The 18,207-nt window shown below is 48.5% G+C and overlaps 2 protein-coding genes across 4 annotated transcripts in view; both read left to right on the top strand.

Annotated features, from left to right (window-relative positions):
- The window catches only part of LOC122377962, a 33,692-nt gene that overhangs the window by 12,922 nt on the left and 2,563 nt on the right, over positions 1-18,207 (top strand). The window contains exons 3-4 of the mRNA XM_043358614.1: positions 17,268-17,381; positions 17,762-17,927. Coding sequence (XP_043214549.1) covers positions 17,268-17,381; positions 17,762-17,927 — 280 coding nt within the window. The remainder of the gene's footprint in view (positions 1-17,267; positions 17,382-17,761; positions 17,928-18,207) is intronic.
- LOC122377702 (28S ribosomal protein S14, mitochondrial-like) overlaps positions 4,123-18,207 on the top strand; it is a 141,554-nt gene continuing 127,469 nt past the window's right edge. For all 3 annotated transcript variants that reach the window (XM_043358068.1, XM_043358059.1, XM_043358040.1), the window contains exon 1: positions 4,123-4,141. The gene's annotated coding sequence lies outside the window, so the exon portion shown is untranslated. The remainder of the gene's footprint in view (positions 4,142-18,207) is intronic.

Here is an 18,207-nt window from a genome sequence, read left to right as displayed (position 1 = left end):
ACATGACTCCTTTTTTAACAGGTGAAGCTGTCGTGGACTCCCTCAGATCGGTTCTAAGCGAGGCGATAAGCTCGAATCCTGCTCGTGTCGTGCGTAGACCCGCTCATAGACAGTCTATCCCGCTCATAGACAGGCGCAAGAAGTGCAACCCGCTCTCCTGTGTCTTCAGGATTCGTCTGACGGCAAAAATTAGGGCATTGATGTATTGTTGGTAGTTGTTTATGATAAGAGAGCGCCATCTGAGGGGTAAAAAGAAAACGGTGATGTGTCTTTGGGTGGTATCTAATGGAGTGTTGTGTGTTTGGCCATGTTTTGTGCCGAGGACCGAGCGATACGTGCTACTGTATTGTGTCTACCAGCCTCACTGCCGTGCCGCGGGCGGCCGCGCCGCCACACCCCGGCGCCAGCGGCGCAGTACCCGCGTCAGGGAACACTGACACTGGCACGCGGACAGGGCGTGCCCGGCCGGCAGCCCGAGCTGGCCGGAGCACTGTACACAGATCGCTACAATTTGTAATTGCTGTAGTATGGCTGTAATATGGAACTTGATTTGTTTTTACAGATTTGAATGACCGTGGGCGGAGTGCAACTGTCTTAATTGCGTGTTGTTTTAGGTAAACATTTGTAAACAGAAAAGAAATGCGCCTGTCTTTAAGATGTTTTGTGCATTACGGGCAGAACGTAGGGTCGGAAGTAGGACTGCAAGGCTGTTGTAGAATCTGTCTCAGGAAAAGCGATACGGCGTGCGACAAAGCGTTGAGTAATGCGGATCTTCTGTGTAGACTCAGCTTTGTCATTTGATGAACTTTGATGTATTTTTTTCCAGAGAAAAGGTCGTCTGGTTATGTGCAAACGTAAAATTAACTGTTTACGCAGTCATACAGAGATAAACCGTTCCGATTCTCTCCCACCTTGGGTGTTGTCACGCGTGTCATATATCGTGCGCGCTACACATATTGGGTGGACCTGGTGAGCTGTGTACTAACAATCGTTCTTTCGAGAAGGGAAGGATGGTGTAATGTGTATTTTCCTTTCTATGCTTTTTTGCCTTCGGCAACTTTTGAGCTAATAAAAGCGTTCTAGAAATGGTGGCGCTTTTTCAGCTACTCGAACTATCATGGTTTTATTTGAGTTTCCTACTCTTTCATTCATACATTTTGCTAGCATACTCCATTCATGTTCGCACGTCTGGCGAAGAGCACGGTGATAAGGTAGCATAAGTTCCAGACTGGGGCGCAGGGCCAGGGGCGTAGCCAGGATTTCCTCAAGGGGGTTCTAAGCTTACAGGGGCACAAGGTCACTCCCCTCAAAATAAGTCATCGGATTTCATCCTCTATTTTTTGGAGGGGGGGGGGCAAATAAATTGAAAAATATTATTTGAAAATGAAGGGAAAATGTTAGAATGAGTGGGCGAGCAGTCCATGAGCCCCTGCTAGATAGATCCACGAATAGCTTCATAAAGTCGCTCAGCCGGTTCTGAAGGCGGACTGAGGGCCCCGTAGGTCGGATGAGGGACCTTCAGACCGTCAAATGCCCATACAGCCCATGAGAGCCTCGTAAGGGCTACTCAGGGCTGCTCAGACTGACAAAAGGCCCCTTGCACTTGCCAAGGACCCTGTCGCACCGACGAAGGACCCTCTAAGACAAACTTAAGGCCCATCAGGTCATTTAAGGCCTCCTCAAACCGAAAGGGGCCCCTCAGATCGACAGTGGATCTGATCTGAAATCCTTTAACCGACATACGATCAGACCAACAGTCTGAAACCAAAAATCAACGGAGGGCCCTTCAGGTGAACAGCATGGGCTCTCTCATGTCAATCGAGGGCCCCATAGACCGGCAGGGGCCCTCAGAACAGCGGAGGGCCTCTTCCAGGTCAGGAGAGGGACCCTGAGACTGACAGGGACAGAGGCTCCTCAGTCGATCGAGGACCCTCGGTGGCTAAGAGGGCTACCGTCAAGCGATGAGGGGCCCTTTCATGCGCTCAGAGAATGAACTGTAGCTCAGAAGGCCCACGTCAAGCAATCAGGGACCCTTTCATGCGTTCAGAGGGCCCTCCCGTGTATTCAGAGGGCCTTTCTTTAGGCTGTAGTCCCTGTCAAGCGATCAGTGGGTCCTAATGCAATCAGAAGGGTTAAAATTTACCCTGGATGGGGTAATGGGTAAATTTTACCTCACCATTTTGTTTGGGTTTTCATGGGCTTTCATATGATACCCATATTGGGGGATGCGTGCGATACACTTGCCAGAAATCCGTGGGTAAAACTTTCCAAGGGCGTTTTTACCCCATAGATTTCAATACCCATAGGGGTTTCTTCAGCCAGATTGGTCATCTGGGCCTGTAGTATCACCATGCTGATTTTGAAGAAAATCGTAGGGGCCGCCCCATTGACCGAAAATTTTCATCTTGGGTAAACTTTACCCTGGATGGTGTAATGGGTAAATTTCACCCCATAATTTTGTTTGGGTTTTCATGGGCTCTAATATGATACCCATATTGGGGGGATGCGTGCGATACACTTGCCAGAAATCCGTGGGTAAAACTTTCCAAGGGCGTTTTTACCCATAGATTTCAATGCCCATAGGGATTTCTTCAGCCAGATTGATCATCTGGGCCTGTAGTATCACCATGCCGATTTTGAAGAAAATCGTAGGGGCCGCCCATTGACGGAAAATTTTCATCTTGGGTAAACTTTACCCTGGATAGGGTAATGGGTAAATTTTACCCCGCCGTTTTGTTTGGGTTTTCATGGGCTTTCATACCATACCCATTTTGGGGGGATGTGTGCCATACACTTGCCAGAAATCCGTGGGTAAAACTTTCCAAGGGCGTTTTTACCCCATAGATTTCAATGCCCATAGGGGTTTCTTCAGCCAGATTGGTCATCTGGGCCTGTAGTATCACCATGCTGATTTTGAAGAAAATCGTAGGGGCCGCCCCATTGACCGAAAATTTTCATCTTGGGTAAACTTTACCCTGGATGGTGTAATGGGTAAATTTCACCCCATCATTTTGTTTGGGTTTTCATGGGCTTTCATATGATACCCATATTGGGGGGATGCATGCGATACACTTGCCAGAAATCCGTGGGTAAAACTTTCCAAGGGCGTTTTTACCCCATAGATTTCAATGCCCATAGGGATTTCTTCAGTCAGATTGATCATCTGGGCCTGTAGTATCACCATGCCGATTTTGAAGAAAATCGTAGGGGCCGCCCATTGACGGAAAATTTTCATCTTGGGTAAACTTTACCCTGGATAGGGTAATGGGTAAATTTTACCCCGCCGTTTTGTTTGGGTTTTCATGGGCTTTCATACCATACCCATTTTGGGGGGATGCGTGCCATACACTTGCCAAAAATCCGTGGGTAAAACTTTCCAAGGGCGTTTTTACCCATAGATTTCAATGCCCATAGGGTTTTTTTCAGCCAGATTGGTCATCTGGGCCTGTAGTATCACCATGCCGATTTTGAAGAAAATCGTAGGGGCCGCCCCATTGACCGAAAATTTTCATCATGGGTAAACTTTACCCTGGATGGGGTAATGGGTAAATTTTACCCCACCATTTTGTTTGAATTTTCATGGGCTTTCATATGATACCCATATTGGGGGGATACGTGCGATACACTTGCCACAAATCCGTGGGTAAAACTTTCCAAGGGCGTTTTTACCCCATAGATTTCAATGCCCAATTCTTCAGCCAGATTGATCATCTGGGCCTGTAGTATCACCATGCCGATTTTGAAGAAAATCGTAGGGGCCGCCCCATTGACCGAAAATTTTCATCCTGATTAAATCATGCTTTTGGTTAAATTGATCCGGTATTTAACCATATCATTAGATCCGGGGTGAAGAGATCTTTCAAATGGTGGTCTTATTTTTCAGTTTCGTCCAGCCGTTTAGGCGTAAAACGATTTTTAGAATTTTCCCTAGATTTTTAGATTTTTCCCTAGATTTGGCAGCCCCAATCTGGGCTGGGCCGAATGTGGGCTGAATGTGGGCTAACTTCCGTTACATTGAAAAATCGCAGTGACGTAACACTTTTCTCGCTTCTCATTGGTCAATAGCCCGTTGCCGGGGTAACGTGTACGTATGTGAGCGCGGGCAGGAGTACTAGCCGGCCGCCGATCAGGGCTCCTGTAGACGTCCCGATTCCACGTTTGTATAATTGCATGCAGATTGATATCAATCTCGTACATGCAGATTCCGGACCCTTTCAAATCGCCTCAAAATTGGCATGTAGACCAAACAGGACAGGCTGATCACGAATCCGAAGTCCGTTCCGAGGCACATATGAAACTTTTCCCGTAATTGACGAATTACGGATCGGCATGCAGATTCCGGACCCTTTCAAATCGCCTCAAAATCGGCATGTAGACCAAACAGGGCACGCTGATCACGAATCCGAAGTCCGTTCCGCGGCACATATGAAACTTTTCCCGTAATTGACGAATTACGGATCGGCATGCAGATTCCGGACCCTTTCAAATCGCCTCAAAATCGGCATGTAGACCAAACAGGACACGCTGATCACGAATCCGAAGTCCGTTCCGCGGCACATATGAAACTTTTCCCGTAATTGACGAATTACGGATCTGCATGCAGATTCCGGACCCTTTCAAATCGCCTCAAAATCGGCATGTAGACCAAACAGGACACGATGATCACGAATCTGAAGTCCGTTCCGCGGCACATATGAAACTTTCCCGTAATTGACGAATTACGGATCTGCATGCAGATTCCGGACCCTTTCAAATCACCTCAAAATCGGCATGTAGACCAAACAGGACAGGCTGATCACGAATCTGAAGTCCCTTCCGCGGCACATCTGAAACTTTTCCCGTAATTGACAAATTACGGATCTGCATGCAGATTCCGGACCCTTTCAAAACGCCTCAAAATCGGCATGTAGACCAAACAGGACACGCTAATCACGAATTTGAAGTCCGTTCCGCGGCACATATGAAACTTTTCCCGTAATTGACGAATTACGGATCTGCATGCAGATGTCGGACCCTTTCAAAACGCCTCAAAATCGGCATGTAGACCAAACAGGACACGCTGATCACGAATCTGAAGTCCGTTCCGCGGCACATATGAAACTTTTCCCGTAATTGACGAATTACGGATCTGCATGCAGATGCCGGACCCTTTCAAATCGCCTCAAAATCGGCATGTAGACCAAACAGGACACGCTGATCACGAATCCGAAGTCCGTTCCGCGGCATATATGAAACTTTTCCCGTAATTGACGAATTACGGATCTGCATGCAGATTCCGGACCCTTTCAAATCGCCTCAAAATCGGCATGCAGACCAAACAGGACACGCTGATCACGAACAAGAAACCCATTAGGTCTAAGTCCCCTACCTTCATAGGGTTTAAGTAATTATTTTAAACGTTATTATGATGTTAAACACAACTGAGTAGAGTAAAAATTGCCTATCTCGAAAATTCAAAAATATGTTTTGTTATTTTGAATTCGTCATCAATTTTTGAAGTTTAATTTTATTATGGTTGCCATAAAAAATGTTTTACTTTTTTGACGTGCCTATGTTAACCTTCGCCCCAGTGGGGGGGGGGGCATATGTTACCACCCTGTCGCGTTTTTTGCGTGTGAATAAAAAACCGCGGCGCGTAGCGCCGCGCCGCTTGGGGTAGCTTTTGGTACATCAATTTTGGACAATGTGTGAAATTTTTGACCCCAGGTCATGTCAGGTCAGATCACCAGGTCAAGTTAACTGACCAAGCCTAAAAAAAAGTTTGCAATCATGTCCAGCCTGCAGTGTTTGTCAGAAAGGTTTCAAACTTGGTGGATTGCATGCTGTTATGGGCGCCTACAATTTGTATATCTCGGATTTTTTATATCCGTGACCTAAGGTCAGGTCAGTGGCGAAACCTTTCCATTACAAGTCAATGGAGAAAAATGAAAATGCCTCTAGATCCGTGTGTACGCATCGGAACAGTCCAAATATTTCACAATCACAATGATTTAGTCCACTCGTGATGACCAAGGTGTCATTTTTGCTGATAGCCTCTAGACAGGTCATCCGAGGTCACTTGAGGCTACAAACAGTTTTTTGCCAATAACTCGCGATTGGAAAGAGATAGAACGCTGGGGATGGTCTCATTGTGTTTGCCTTGTTGAGACGCATCGACTGATATGCAACATAACCTTTTCCGGTAAGGTCATGACCTTGACCTGAGGTCAAATTTTCAACTTGACCTTTCAAGGTCAAATTATAGTTCATTCGACGCGTCTCGGCGAGAGGAACACGATTCTGGCAATAGAAATGTCATGGCTTTTTGTAGTCGAAAGTTATTGTCGAAAAACACTTTTCGTAAAAACAGCTATTTTTGGACTTTCTGCCCTCTGGAGGCCAAACCGTTGACCTGAGGTAAATATTGATAATGACCTTTTCAAAAGAAGAGTTCAAAAGCTATCGATTGCTTTTCCCTGCATTATTATAGCTATCATAGTTCCTGAGATAGCGGCATGTTTTCTAAAAAATATAATGACAATTGGCAAATTTTGACCTTTGATGACCTCTGGTGACCCCAATATTGCTCTAAGGTGAAAAATGACTGAAATACTTTCAAACGTACGCATTGAGAGCTATCGACTGCTTTTTACCGCGTCTTTCTAGCCCTCTTAGTTTTTGAGTTAGAGGTGGGTGGTAACATATGCCCCCCCCCCCCCCTCACTAGGGCGAAGTTGGCTGAGACCGCCACTGGGGCGCGGGTTAACCCGCCATTTGCTGGGGGGGGGCGTTAGACGCCCCCACTTTTTTTGGCGCGCTATAACTCCGCCGCACCAAACTTTGGGTACCTGTTGGAAATTTATCTGGCTGTCTTGTGTCAAAATTTTGGCGATTTTTTTTTTTTGATGATGCGCAAATTTACACAGGGTAACATACGCGCCGGTTCCATATTCACCAAACACTTCCAGCTACAATGCCGTTACAAATTTTATGCAGATACGGTGGTAGGCTGTGCCGCCTGACACCTGTGCTCTGCGGGTCAGTCTAACACTTCGCTCGTCGACAACATCTCAGCCGTACCGCTTATTCATTCTCTCCATTCCCTCCATTCTCGAAGCACGATGAATACGCATAAGCGTTGTCAATAAGATAGCAATGGTTCAGTTAGTAAAAGCTACAGGCAAACAATCGCTAAATATCCACTAAACACCCATATGTTTTCAATGATCCCTATCGTGCCTCACCTCGGGGGCATAGTGTCGACAGGTATGTGTTTATATCCAGGCCGACGTCTGTCTCCACTGTCAGAGGCGCGAATCGGCTCCTCCTCACTTTTTCCTGTTCGAAGCCAAGAGCCACGGGTCGCTTAAGCCAGTTCTGAGGATAAGAGAAGAATACATACATGTTAATGAAGTCATAACATGCGATAACAATATTCAATTTCAACTGTCAGACAAATCAGTAAGCAATGCAGCATGATCTCCCGAGTGCTACTTGCAGTTTTAGCACATTGCCACCATAGAATATATAACAATATTCAATTTCAACTGTCAGACAAATCAGTAAGCAATGCAGCATGATCTCCCGAGTGCTACTTGCAGTTTTAGCACATTGCCACCATTATATATTCCCGACCGGGGCTGGGAAAATGCGTTTTATTACATGGCTCCTGTGTTAATTTGGCATGAGATATTTTTTACTATTGCCCGGCATCAGGTTACTGACCTTTCAGTGTCAGGTTACTGACCTTTCTGAAGGTGAGAGGCGGTTGCCATGTCAACGGTCAATAGTAAGTTGCTCGCGCAGTGGTGTTTAAACAAAAATTCAAATGTCGTAATTTTATCGTCGTTTTCTCAGACTGTTTAGTTTGATTTCGTGATTGGTTAGTCAAGTCATCAAGAACTGGGCCGTCATTTGAACATGTCCGTTCAAATACCCCGATTTAATTTGTTGGAGCCGCATGAATTGGATGAGATATTTTCATCGCGCAGGGCTCAGGGCACTAAAAAGGTGATTAAATCAGCAGAAGACGTCTTCATCGACATATACAGCAAATCAGCGGCCACAAGTCCTTGTCGTCTCTCCAACACTACGCCAAGATGGTCTCGGACGATCAACTGAGGAATATGAGCAGAACGCTCAGCCTCGTGGGAGATGCAACGACATCCACAGCATATACATCAGTGGAGCCTCAGACCGGCGGCGGCCAGCTCTTCACAGGCTGCATCTTCAACTTTAACATGCAAAGCAACTAAGTGTGTGCCGTAGACATGTGACGTGGCTATGATTGTATATCCAATACATTCAATTGTACCATGATATTTGTGTTTGGATATTCTTTATTACGGGATGAATGAGTACTAAGTAAAGATTCCGAGAGTTGGCCATGTAATAAAACGAATACTGCATGGGGGAGCGGGCAATAGCAAAAATATTGCCCTCTGTAACGTCACTGTCGCCCTCGGGTGAAGACCTCCACAAGTGCTATTGCCCTCGGCTTCGCCTCGGGCAATAGCACTTGTTTCGGTCTTCACCCTCGGGCGACAGTGACGTCACATCGGGCAATATTTTTTGCTATTGCCCGCTCCCCCATGCAGTATTCGTATATTATTCACCGAGGTTTTTGTGCGGAGGACCGAGTGCCGGTAGGCACGAGGTCCGTAACCAAAAACCGAGGTGAATAAAACTGCATTTTCACAGCCCAAGGTTGGGAAGAGATTTACCACATGCCGTACCGGTGCAACAGTTAGTTTAATATTCATTTGACATATATTATTATATTCTTAATATTGTGTTGATATTATATTAATACTATGATCATATTTATAGTCACCGTGATTATTTTTTGTGTTTTTCATTATTGGGCTGCGTTGAGTATGAAAGATGAAATTTCCTACTTCCCCCTTATTTAGGGTTTGAAAAGGCTGAGGATGAAGATTGTGAAGCGTCAGAAGTTAGAATAAAGATATGGAGTCCACTTCCAGCAGGAGTGAGGAAACCGTGAGGAAAACTGAAAATTGGGTGAACCGCATCAAACGCGTCTTGGATCCCAGCTGGAACAATATCATGTTTCATTGTGGCTTGTTAAGATGCTTCGCGCATTTAAAGTGTTCGTTTTTTGCGTGCATTATGTTGTAATAAGTGTAATAATCAGTTCGCTGACCATGTTCTGCAGCAATAAATACATTGGCATTTGAACGATACCTATACCCTTGTTTAGTTGAATTACGTTGACAGCAAAAGTAAGTGAGACCGCAGCACGGACCGCAGTCACTTTATTTTGCTCACTTCTGCTGTTGCTGTTAGTGAACACACAATCCGTAAATATCTTCTTTGGAATTGGTTCTTCCGCTCAGAATATTCAGTAAAATTTTGTCTGGGAAAATCAAAAAGCCCTAGGGCCGAATCGTTTCCCAAGTACCTTCAACATTAGCCGAGGCGGGCCGAAGCCATTTCCCAAATGCACGTGCTAATGTTAAAGGGATATCTCGGCATGTGGTAAAGAATATATGAAAAGTTAACTTATACTATTTGTATAACAGCTCATACAGTTCGTGGATGAAAAATCGAATCGAATGTACAGAGCGGATCGAATAAAATATGGATCGGTTGGTCGTCTTACCGACCAAACAACCCATATTTTATTTGAGCAGCTCTGTACATTCGACTCGATTTTTTTTTTATCCGGTACGACTCCCTGACGAAGAAATGTAAAATACAATTCGCAAGCTCCGACATCATTTAGTCTTGTGGAGTAAGTTCAAATCATTTCTCATTGATGTGAGGTTATGTGAAGCTGAACTATTATTACCTGTGAGCCGTTGATTGCATCGCCAATCACGACCCTCATGTCTTGGTCGTTGAAGGGCATGGTGACTGCAACGGTCGCTGCGATTTCTGCATAGAAACACACACGTGTTCCGCATGAGTATGTGTCTTGCTGAGGAGGTATGCAGGCGGGGTTGACGAGTCGCCACCTGCTCCACCAGCCGCAGCGTTCGGGCTTACGTGGACCCAGGGGGGTCTGCTCCCGTGCTTTTCCTCTATCCAAAACTGGCAATAGTCTGGCTCAAGGCCGTTGGACAGCGGCCGGCGCGCTGATTGGCTGACGGCTGCGAATAGGGCGGAGCTAATATGGTGACGTCACAAATTACTCTGCCCGAAGGCCGATAGTGTTATAGACAATGGAGGGGAATATTGTGCGCCCTTTTTTTCCTACTTTCAGTATCATGTAAGGTCTTCTTCTTTATCTTGGTACAATTGAGGTCCTTCTCGTAGCTGCTACACATCAACTTTCCATTCGTCAACGCATTTGTCCGATTTAGAGCGTCTTGAACGTCGACCCAACCAGTGCCAAACGAATTAGGTACCGAATCGCAGTTACCACGAATAGAAAACAAGCCTCATACATTAATGATCAAACTAATGTTCGTTCCCGGAAGACACAAGCAACTTATTGCCTATGTTTTGGATTTTTATGTTATTGCTTTAATTTATGTGTTTCCAATGTCGTCCATTTTACCCTCACCGGCCGAAGGGGGAGACGGTTACCGCCCCCACCCCCATGGGTTTATCGCGATAGTTCCGAACACGCCGGCGATAGAGAGGCAAAACTTGGCCTACCTAACCTTTCTTTCAAGCCGGATCTTTTGACACCATTCTTTCTTTTGATCTTTTGACATTTTTTCGGGTCGTCAGGTCACTGACCTGTGACGTCATAAGTGAACCTCTGCACGGCCCAACAATGTCGTGACTTCGCAGCGCTCTCACAGTGCACAAGAGCCGAGGAGCTTTCACAGGGAGATGAACTTACAGGACCTAGTATCCATGAGAGGTCTCACAGCTTGTATGTCTTGGATTTTTCCTAAGGGTCACCTGAGGTCAAGTCCTCACCATGACGTGACCTCACCATTATAAGTCGATGGGAAAATATGGATATACGATATGTAAATATGGATCATCGCCGGATGGCGCCAGCAATGATCCAGAACTATGTCAAGCACACAGAATCGTGATTTCATGCACACGATCCGATGCTTCACTTTTGTATTGCTGACCTTGTGTGACGTCATTTATGACGTCGATAAGGTCATAAGTTTTTCGTCAATAGCTCCTGATCAAATTGAGCTAGCGTAGCGGAGTACATACGGAAACCCACCAATGGACTCGGGAACACCTTCCGAATCGAATGATATGCGATATGACCTCCTCCGACCAACTTGGTGACCTGAAGGGCTCTGACCTGACCTTCACCCGAAGTCAACATTTTAGGTTGAGCTCGACCGAACAAAATGTATACCATTCGACGCGCCTGAGCCAGGCAAACAAGATGCCGTCAAAATCGCGGCTCTGTGACCATTTTTGACGAAGTTGTTTGCCAAAAACTGACACTTCGCTTGGGCCACTTGACCGGACCTCAGATGTGACCGGTTAACCTGAGGCCTTGAAATCGGCTACTAATCGCTGCGTAGTGCGTCTCGTAACGGCGCATACGTTTGTCTTTTCCGCGAAAATCTAGCTCAACCAGGGGCGAAACGGCGAGTGGAGGTCTTATCAACTAACCCCTCCCCTCTCGGCCGGGGCGTATGAAGAAAACCAATAGGTCCGGCGAGGTTTGGTTTAAGAAATACGGCTAGTTAACGATAGGTATTTTAAGTAGCACTGTTTCTTAATGTGTTTGTATACAAGTGCTGCGCACATAAGAACAAAAAACAAAAATGTTGGCTGGCACGGCCAGGCAACGGCTCTGCATCTGTACTGTACCGCTGTTTCAGGCGCTTTATATATTACAATTTACAAGTGCTATATATAGGTATTAGGTGTACAAAACACAATATGAAACTTATCATTTCACGATTCAGTACGCATTAGTGAATTACGATGCTATCTAGAATCAGAAACGGTCCAGTTGCGATAAATTTTGAAATAGCGAAAGAGAAACAGCCACGGATGGGCTATGGCGAATGCATTACCTACTCCAAGAGCAAGATAGAGGATGTTGGAGCAGGGCCCTCCTTGACTTTGTAGGGGCTAGATTTTGTTTTGTTTTGTTTTGTTGGGTTAGGCCCTTTCGGTCGACAAGACCATTGCAGAGCCGGAAGGATGATAGGATTTAGGGGGAGACATTGGTCTGGTAGGGGCTAGAGCTGCCACTTGAACAGGGAAGCAATCTTGGAGGAGTTTAGATGTGTTAGGAAGTGAGACTGGAACAGACCCATTGTGTCCGCCGTAGATAGGTGGAAACTTACCTATATCTAAGAGGTAGGTAAGGCGGAGCGTTTACCAGTACCGATTGTTATGTTTATTCTAACGGTTCATTTTTCCTCACTGATCAGTGATCTGTCTGGTGAAAATGTGAGCTGCTAGCTGAGCTGAATGACCGGGAGTAAACGCATTTTAGCGTTAGTTGCATTGCAGCCGACGGGCGCAGAGTGATCTGTGACGTCACGAATCAGTAGTTCTCCCGCTGCCCATAGATGACGCTAGTGTAGTCTACGCATCCCGCCCATAGATGGCGCTGATACATGTTGCCACTTCTCGCGGCCGGAGCAGCCTACCTTTCTATAGAGCCTTGCGTGGACCCGAGTGGAGCTTGATTGCAGTCTCCACCAGCCTCTGCACGTGCTGGACCGTTGCAGCATCGGCGTTGCCGTGCATGCCGTCAAGATGGACAATCACTTGGTGTTGGAAGGACACCACGAATAGTGCCCAGTGATTTCCATGTCGATGATATGGCATCAGCCACACTTTCGCCTTGTGGGCGTTCGCGTCCTGCAGGCATAGTCGGATGGTTTTTGTCGCTCGGCCCGCGCCCATAGCTGTCAGCCAGTGGACAGTGAAACTGGCCGCGCCACCACATGACCGAGAGGCCGCAGACAAGCAGAAGCAGTCGATGACGTCATCTGTCAGCCATGTTCTTGGCTTGAGGCAGCGCCTCATTTCATCCTCAGTTGACATGACATGTGTGCTTTCATCAGCGGTCTGTGATGCTGTGAGACTTGTTTTCTGTTCAGTTGGAGCCGCATCATCGGCCTCGTGGGCTGTAGACGTTGTGGCTCCGCTATCCCACGATGTTGATGAGGTCATGGTCCTCGTTTTCGCTGTCCATAAACACGTCCGTCGGTGGACGTTCACGGGCATACCAGGTAGGTCTTTTTGAGCAGTCTCGTTTCTTCCACGTCTCTTCTTGTGTCTCTGAGGCTTGAAGTGGCTGCTCCTTCTCTCCCTGCTTCCTCTTCTTTCCTCTTGGAGCAGGTTTGGGAGGGATGCTGTCAGTTTTCATGCGGCTTGCCGTGTCCTTCATGATCATTCTCGCCAGGTCACCGGGGTGCAGTCGGGTACGGCCACGTAGGATCTGCTTCTTCAGCACGCGCATATAGCTTTCAACAGCTGCATTTGTAGTCACCGCCGTCGTGATCAGCTGACTCCACAATGGTGCCAGTGGCATGAGGGTGGACAGCATGTACTCCACCACACCCGGATAGAAGTATGCATTCTTCACCTCCTCTCCGGCTCCATGTTCCAGAGGTGCATGCTCCTTCACTTGCTGAAAATGCCTTCCATACGCGGTTCCTGTACGGTATGTGCTGTTCGGTTCAGGCATACTATGGTCATCGTACTCAGACACGTCTTCTGTAGGAGGGTGCAGTGCAAGCTTCACTTCTCCTTTTGAGCAGGCCAGCAAACAGAGCTGTTCAAACAGCTTGTCGAGCTCACTGAGGGAAGAAGCCTTTTGCATCCGGGAGAACATCCACATGAACGCTGCTGACGCCGTTTTTGTCACTTTTTGGGTTTTCAGAACGGAAGCAAAACCATGGGAGATGTGTGCTCCACATAGGCTCAGCTTTGACAGTGACGGATGGGCTCCATTCTTCTGATTATCCCAGCACTCTTGTAGATATGCTTTTAGCGTTTTCTTGCATACACCCTCCGATACAGCATGAAGAAGGGCCCAGCTGAAGTCTGTAACGATTCTTGGTGGGGTCCAGGACTTTCCTGTCACCTCCTTGAAGTGGCGGGCGACTTGAAGCAGAAAATGTTCAATGCTTGGAACCGTGTGCGTCTCGGACAGCATGTGGGCCACAGGATATGACCCGTTCGGGTGTTCGGCGATCACAACGACCAACGTACAGGTATGGGGTCTTCTCACCCATCTGTCTTGACACAGAGCCAGTGGCATCGATGTGGAGGGTGGTAGGGTTTGCGACATACTTCTTTAGAAAGTGCTCTCTATATAGCATCACCACCAGTGGGTATTTACCGATGAAGTGTATACCACCTGGAAGTTTTTTGCTGTTCATGTCCTCCGCCTTCGAGATCTCCATTGTCGACATCAAGTCCTCAGCCCAGTCAACAGAATGGCGCTCAGCTTTGCGCCGCTCATAGGCCGCCTGCCTCAGTACATATGTGCGCCGGTGGGGCCTCGGTCAGATTGCCGTCGGCCAGTTGCGCTCAGCTGGTGTCTTATCGATCATTTCCTGGCGAACGGTGTATGCGCCTTCTTTGTTTACCTGTTCTCCAATCACTGATCGACGTTTGCCTCTCAGATAACGATGTGAATGGAACGCGCTGTGGCTGGCATTTTCCTCCCCATACTTGCTGACCACAGCAGTTACATTTCCATCCACCGGTGCGTCTTGAATCTTGATTTCGAACTGGTGACAGCCGGGAAGCGTGCATTTGGCATGACACGTAAAAAACGGGGCACTTGTTTTCAGTGAGCCTTTCTTCTTTACGTGGCGGTATCTTGTCACCAGCACACACTTGGGGCCGTTGTTCGAGTGCCTGATGACACCGTAAAGAACATCAGTCCAGCCCTTTTTGAGTGTATGCCCCTCAAAAACACCAGAGCTATCAAACTTCAGGGAGAATGTTTTCTTCGAGCGGTCGGGATTGGTGTGCAGCGGCGAGGCGCTCCGGTCGGGATCGGTGTGAAGCGGCGAGGCGCTCCGGTCGGAATCGGTGTGAAGCGGCGAGGCGCTCCGGTCGGAATCGGTGTGAAGTGGCGAGGCGCTCCGGTCGGGATCGGTGTGAAGCGGCGAGGCGCTCCGGTCGGGATCGGTGTGAAGCGGCGAGGCGCTCCGGTCGGGGTCGGTGTGAAGCGGCGAGGCGCTCCGGTCGGAATCGGTGTGAAGCGGCGAGGCGCTCCGGTCGGAATCGGTGTGAAGCGGCGAGGCGCTCCGGTCGGAATCGGTGTGAAGCGGCGAGGCGCTCCGGTCGGGATCGGTGTGAAGCGGCGAGGCGCTCCGGTCAGAATCGGTGTGAAACGGCGAGGCGCTCCGGTCGGGATCGGTGTGAAGCGGCGAGGCGCTCCGGTCGGAATCGGTGTGCAGCGGCGAGGCGCTCCGGTCGGGATCGGTGTGAAGCGGCGAGGCGCTCCGGTCGGGGTCGGTGTGAAGCGGCGAGGCGCTCCGGTCGGAATCGGTGTGCAGCGGCGAGGCGCTCCGGTCGGGATCGGTGTGAAGCGGCGAGGCGCTCAGGTCGGGATCGGTGTGAAGCGGCGAGGCGCTCCGGTCGGAATCGGTGTGCAGCGGCGAGGCGCTCCGGTCGGGATCGGTGTGAAGCGGCGAGGCGCTCCGGTCGGAATCGGTGTGATGCGGCGAGGCGCTCCGGTCGGGATCGGTGTGAAGCGGCGAGGCGCTCCGGTCGGGATCGGTGTGAAGCGGCGAGGCGCTCCGGTCGGGATCGGTGTGAAGCGGCGAGGCGCTCCTCTGCCCGTCGCCAGACTTCGCAGATTCGCAGGACAGGATAATGTCTCTGAGGAGAGGACAATGACAACATATAAAGAAATGGATGAGGAAAAAATAAAACACAATAAGCGTGAGGAACAGAACAGGGTTGAACTGGTGGTTGAGGGACAGTGCAATGAGTAGACATGGGCAGAATGGCTATTGATTATATTAATGTAAACAGGTGTCACTATATGTGATAACTGACTCATCCCGGGAGTTGGGATAAGGTAATTACATCGCGTCGCGTCATCGTAAACGGCAAGTGCTCGGAGTGGTGCCGGGTTACCTCAGGCACCCCGGAAGGCGGCGTGATTTCCGCGCTTTGTTTCGCCCTTTTTATAATCGATCTCCCTAATGGGATCTCCTCTCGGGTGTTGCTATACGCTGACGATGCAAAGTTGCTTAGGAAGATTGCGTCTGCAAGCGACTCTGAGACTCTCCAAAGGGATTTAGACAAGCTCTGCCAGTGGTCTGAGGCATGGAAGCTCACACTTGGTGAGTTTGCATCTCTGACACAGGCTCGTCGGCTGACGCCGGTCATGTGGTCAGCTGGCCCCGGGCTACGCCGGGCTGGCCGGCGGCTCAGGGACTGTCTTGGTTGGGCTGTGACCGAGAGTGGTGTTCGTCTATGGTGAAGGTGCTGGGAATACATCATACATGGCGACAAGGATGAATTAGAAGACCAGGACGGCACCAGCTACCACGGTCCAAGGCAGGGAAGTAGCAAGTAACTGTTTAAGCAAGTAGCAAGTAAGTAAGCGAAATGGCACATGGCAAGCTGACAGCTTTCGAGCCAGCTGAGGAAACGTTTGAAAATTACTTACAGCGTTTCCAGTTTTATTGCTCAGCCAATGATGTACGAGCCGAGTCCAAGCAAAAGGCTTTGTTTTTAACGGTTGTGGGACAGGCAGTGTTTGGGAAGATCAAAGATTTGATTAGTCCGGTCACATTGGAGGAAGCTACCTTTGAGCTTATCAAAGAGAAGGTCAAAAATCATTATCAGCCACAGCTGGTAGAGATCGCAGAACGCTACAAGTTTTTCCAACGCAGACAGCGTGAAGAGGAAACAGTTGCAGAATACCTGGCTGATTTGAAAAAGATTGCCAGTAACGCTCAGTTTGGGGACTATTTAGACACGGCTCTAAGAGATCAGTTAGTGTGTGGCTTGTATGATAGTCGTTGTCAGAAGGAGCTGCTCTGCATGACGTCCTTGACTCTCGAAAAGGCTGTTCAACATGCCCGGGCATTTGAAGCTGTGTCAAAGGAGGCCGGGGTATTTTCAGCGTCCGGGGTACTTACATGAGATCCAGAAAGACAGACTGAAGGGGCCGGGGTTGAGCTGTTTCCGATGTGGTAGAGTGGGACATGATGCCGATGCCTGTTGGCATGTGAAAACTGTCTGCAACAAATGTCACAGAAGAGGTCATTTGGCCGTTGTATGTCCGAAACAGTCGAAAAACAGAGAAAATGGAAACTGGCAGTTTGCCAAGCGTGCTGATCGTAGAACAGGATTTCACAGGACGGCAGGAGAGAAAAAGTCCAGCAGTCACGCGGTAGAGGAGGTGCAGGAGACTGAGGGGCGACGACATCCGGAGCAGCAACCGCAGTCACCATCGGACTCGTCAGGTACCGAGGAGTTCGAAGTGCTGCACACGCACAAGGTTCGACGAGGTAAGCTGCTCACTTCTGTTCTTGTAAATGGGAAACCGGTGACTATGGAGCTAGATACCGGAGCAGAGATCACCACTCTGCCGCTACATGTGTTTGAAAAGGTGTTTCCCGACACTCACTTAGAGCCCACTCACAAGAGGCTCAGTCAGTATGACGGATCACTGCTTAAAATGATTGGTGAAATGCCAGTTACCGTGGAGTACAAGGGCCAAACGATGACAGACAGCATGTTGGTTGTAGATGTCAAAAGTCGCTATCCTCTACTGGGTAGAGATTGGATGTTCAAGGTACGGTTTGACTGGAACGAGATATTTTATGGAAGGGTCGAGGAAGAGAAAACCATGCATGCGTTACATGAAGTGTCTGTATCTGCGTTCCAGAGGAAGTACCCAGAGCTCTTTTCGGAGGGGCTTGGGGAGGTCGCAGGAGCACAGGCGCAGGTGGAACTGGAAACCGGGGCGCAGCCACGGTTTTTCAAGAGCCGACCTGTTCCGTTCGCTCTGCGGGACAAGGTGAACAAGGAACTGGAACGCCAGATCAAAGAAGGTGAGCTGTTGCCTGTGGAACGGAGCGACTGGGCAGCACCTTTGGTGTTGGTCAGAAAACCTGGGGGTAACGTACGAATCTGTGCAGATTACAAGGTGACTGTAAATCAGTGTGTAAAAGAGCAAGCTTATCGGCTCCCCACGGCAGAAGAGATATTCAGTACATTAGCTCATGGAGAGTCTTTCTCAAAATTAGATTTAGCCAACGCTTATAAACAGTTGCCACTAGCCCCAGAAAGCCAGGCTGTGTTGACCATGAATACGCCATTGGGGCTGATGAG

The sequence above is a fragment of the Amphibalanus amphitrite genome, unplaced genomic scaffold, assembly GCF_019059575.1.
Source record: "Amphibalanus amphitrite isolate SeventyFive unplaced genomic scaffold, NRLGWU_Aamphi_draft 000006F_arrow, whole genome shotgun sequence".
Classification (NCBI taxonomy): domain Eukaryota; kingdom Metazoa; phylum Arthropoda; class Thecostraca; order Balanomorpha; family Balanidae; genus Amphibalanus; species Amphibalanus amphitrite.
This window is presented reverse-complemented; position numbering and strand designations above follow the sequence as displayed.